The 3,492-nt window shown below is 28.8% G+C and overlaps 1 protein-coding gene across 1 annotated transcript in view; it reads right to left on the bottom strand.

The window, feature by feature from the left end:
* Window positions 1-2,829: 2,829 nt before the first annotated feature.
* The window catches only part of LOC108373547 (odorant receptor 63a-like), a 12,851-nt gene continuing 12,188 nt past the window's right edge, over window positions 2,830-3,492 (bottom strand). The window contains exon 10 of the mRNA XM_017629450.1: window positions 2,830-2,892. Coding sequence (XP_017484939.1) covers window positions 2,830-2,892 — 63 coding nt within the window. The remainder of the gene's footprint in view (window positions 2,893-3,492) is intronic.

Genomic DNA, 3,492 nt, shown 5'->3' on the forward strand with positions numbered 1-3,492 from the left:
TTATCTTTATAAAAAATTAATGACTACAAAATAAACAGAAGGAAAACTGTGAATACTGGGGACCAAAGGCGGCGCTATTCAAGTGATCGATATCTCTCATCTTTTTAAATGGCACAGTGATTGAAACAAAATAATATTTCCGTTTGAATAAATAGGAGAAAAAAAATTTATAAAAAAAAGATGTTTAACCCGTTATAAAGTTTTAAGATCTTAAGAGAATCTAGAATTTAAACATTTTGTTTTTGTCTTGCATAGAAATAGGAATTAAAAAAAAAAAAAACTATAACTTCTGTGTTTTCGTTGCTTACTAACGGCATAACATACGTTGGCCTAAAGGATTGCACACAACTTGGGTAATTTAAAAAAATTATCCTCGGGAATTATAATTTTATGAGACTATTTGAATGCCCAATTAAACCATTAATTGTACTGATAAGAGATGGATCCAGTAATAATTAATTTCCCACAATACTCGTAAAAAGATATGTAGGACTAAGTAACATTTGTATTAAATAGGTGGAGTCTAGCAATTACTTGTAGGCTATTTATAATCGTATTTTTGTTTGTAGTTGAAATGATAGTCATATCAATATTTTTTTTTAATATCGTTGGTAATCACACCCCTATAGTTAATAGGTTGTGAGTTTTTTTTTTAATATAAGCAAGGCCACGTCAAGTATACCACGAAAATTTCGCTAAGTCACGAATTTTCGAAGAACAATTAGGGTATTCACAAGATATCGTAAGCGTAGTAATGCCTTAAAGTCATAAACATTTTCAATGTAAAATAACGGTTAAAATAGTTTTAGAGCATTTTTAATCACACCAAAATGTTGCTAAACCGATGGAGTATATATAGAAGCTTTTATTATACGCTCAGAGTCCCTTTAAACCGTTTCAACCATTATTTTTCATGAAAAAATTTACGACTTTAAGATATTGCGACGTTTACGACGTCTTGTGAATACCCTAAATATGTAATTGTAAAGTACTTATAATGCTTAAATTGGCATATAAATATTTGAAAAAAACTCTTAGATGTACATATTGCTCATTTAATTTAACAGTGTCACAACTCAAAACAGCAACACTCGAAAAAAACGGCTTTAAATTTTTGAAGTTACATATACTTCCATAGTAAAAATTAATAAATATTGCGCTCTAAATAGCGAGATACTGGCAATCGATACAGCGTTGAAATCCTGACACAACATAGAGGAAGAGGTAGCGGTAATATCTGCTCAATATTTGTATTTTTTGGATTCGATATGATGCTATTGAAGTACGTATGTAAATATTTTAGAGCATGATCAAATTAATTCCTTCTAAACTTTAGTCGATTCGGCATGACTGCCATTGAGCTTGCCCACATTTTTTTTCGCATTTTTTTCGCATTTAAAGGTTTTAGTATTGTACATAAACAAGATATAGAGATGTAAGTAAAAATTTATACTTTTAGAGATTTTATAATAAAATTAATAAGCTTGATGAGGAAAATACCAGATGACTAAGCTTCCCAAAAATCCTGAAAATACGTGGGCAAGATTTATTTGTTAAGATACTTTGATTAGTTTTATGTGAAAAAATGTACTTTCTAAGCAACATAACCTCAAATATGTCAAAAACAATGTTTTTAGCACTCAAAAACCTGCGGTGTTAGAGAAAGTCTTAGTCCGGAATCAGAATCAGCGTCATAACAAAAAAAAAAATATGTACAACAGTGTGATCTGTAAAAGAATGTAGCCCATTCAATTTTAATATAATAAAGTGCAATTTTTAAGCTACTGAACAATTGGGTTGATTTTTAATATTTTTTATGTTGACGGCTTTTTTCTTATGGATGAACATGCGCAAAACCGTTTAAAAAATATAAAATTAACGCCAGTTTTGCGATCACTTAAAACTTGCACTTTATTATGCTAGAACTTCATGGGCTACAAACCTGCATACTCGAAAAAATTCTGAAAAAAAATTAAAAATTTGTAAATTTGAAATGTACTCATTTTACTCAACTTCGATGTGAAAAAAAATCATAACTCAAATTATTGTAGAGTGCACGCCGTAATACTATACTTAAGTATTGCGCAATACTCAGAGCTACCATTTTGATTTTTCTCAAATTTTCTAAGAGATGGCATATTTTCAAAAACGAATTTTTATGTGAAAAATTTTTCAAGAAATTTAAAAAATATTTGTTTTCATAGAGAATTTTAATGGTGTATGTGTGATTTTTTTTCAAATTTTTCCTCGCCCCGTTCTCGAGATATTTGGAAAATTATTAAATCGATTTGTTTTTGTTTTTGTGCTGTAAAGTTTTTAAACATGTATTACTCAAGCTCAGATTTCATATTTATTTATTATTTATGTTTGTCCTTCAACCCTAAAAATTTTAAACAAATCAAACACATGAAGTTTGAACCCCGTCCATTTTGGTGTGGAACGCCCCATATATGTACTTGTTTGCTTCTCTTCAAATACTTTCTTAATAAAATATGATTTTGAAATTTTTATCTATTTTAAGGGTGTAGAATGCTCTTCTCTAATAAAAAAATAGCCATATAACTAAATTATACAATACCTAAATAACTATAAATACGAGAAAATCTAAATTATACTAGTAATAAAATTTTTTCTTGCGTTTATGTACTCACATTCATATCCTTTTTTTTTAAATAGTTAGGCAATAGTATTTCATTTTATTTCGATTTATCATTATTTCCTTAAAATTTAGTTTAATTTATTTAGTCTGTCATTTATTGGCTTAGTGCAATTTAATTTAATTTGTTTTTAATTTTAATTTGTCTTCTTATATTTTATTTAATTCTGTACTTAGGCGTCAGCATCTGCAATATCTCGAATAAGTACAAAATACGAGGCACTTGCTTTAAAAATCTGGAAATAGAGAGAAGATGTTAACACAACATTAAAAATATTTACTTTTTATCTTATGCCGGATTTCCACTAGGCATTAAATGATTTTTAGACAATCATTATTTTTAAGTGGAAAAATAAAACTTAATAACGATTATTAATAATCATAAAATGTATTTATTAATACGCTAACGAAATCCCATACAAATCTTTTCCTCCCTACTATTCCTTTGAATTATAAAATAATTTCACAGAAAAGATATCACTCCACCTATTAATAGCCGTCATCGGTTCGCCAACAGTTAGCGATTGGCGAAACGAACGAACTCAATTACCCAGTCGGAAAGTCAATTTTAAATCTCCAATTGCGGATAATGTTCGACCTCAATTTGCGTATGTGTATATAAAAAGGATAAAAAAAAACACAATAGAAAAGAATATCCAGCAAAGAAATACATATGTATGTATTTAAAAAATTAAAAAGAAAGTCTAAGTTCGGGCGGAACCGAACATTAAATACCCGGCGCAATTATTAAATATATGATGTTCACCTTTCCGAAAGCTACCGCTACATGGTAAGCCGGTGTGTATCAATTCTGAGTAAATTAGCGTACTTAAATT

The sequence above is a fragment of the Rhagoletis zephyria genome, unplaced genomic scaffold (assembly GCF_001687245.7).
Source record: "Rhagoletis zephyria isolate East Lansing unplaced genomic scaffold, Rhagoletis_zephyria_1.1 Rzeph_scaffold_06802, whole genome shotgun sequence".
NCBI classification, from domain to species: Eukaryota; Metazoa; Arthropoda; class Insecta; order Diptera; family Tephritidae; genus Rhagoletis; species Rhagoletis zephyria.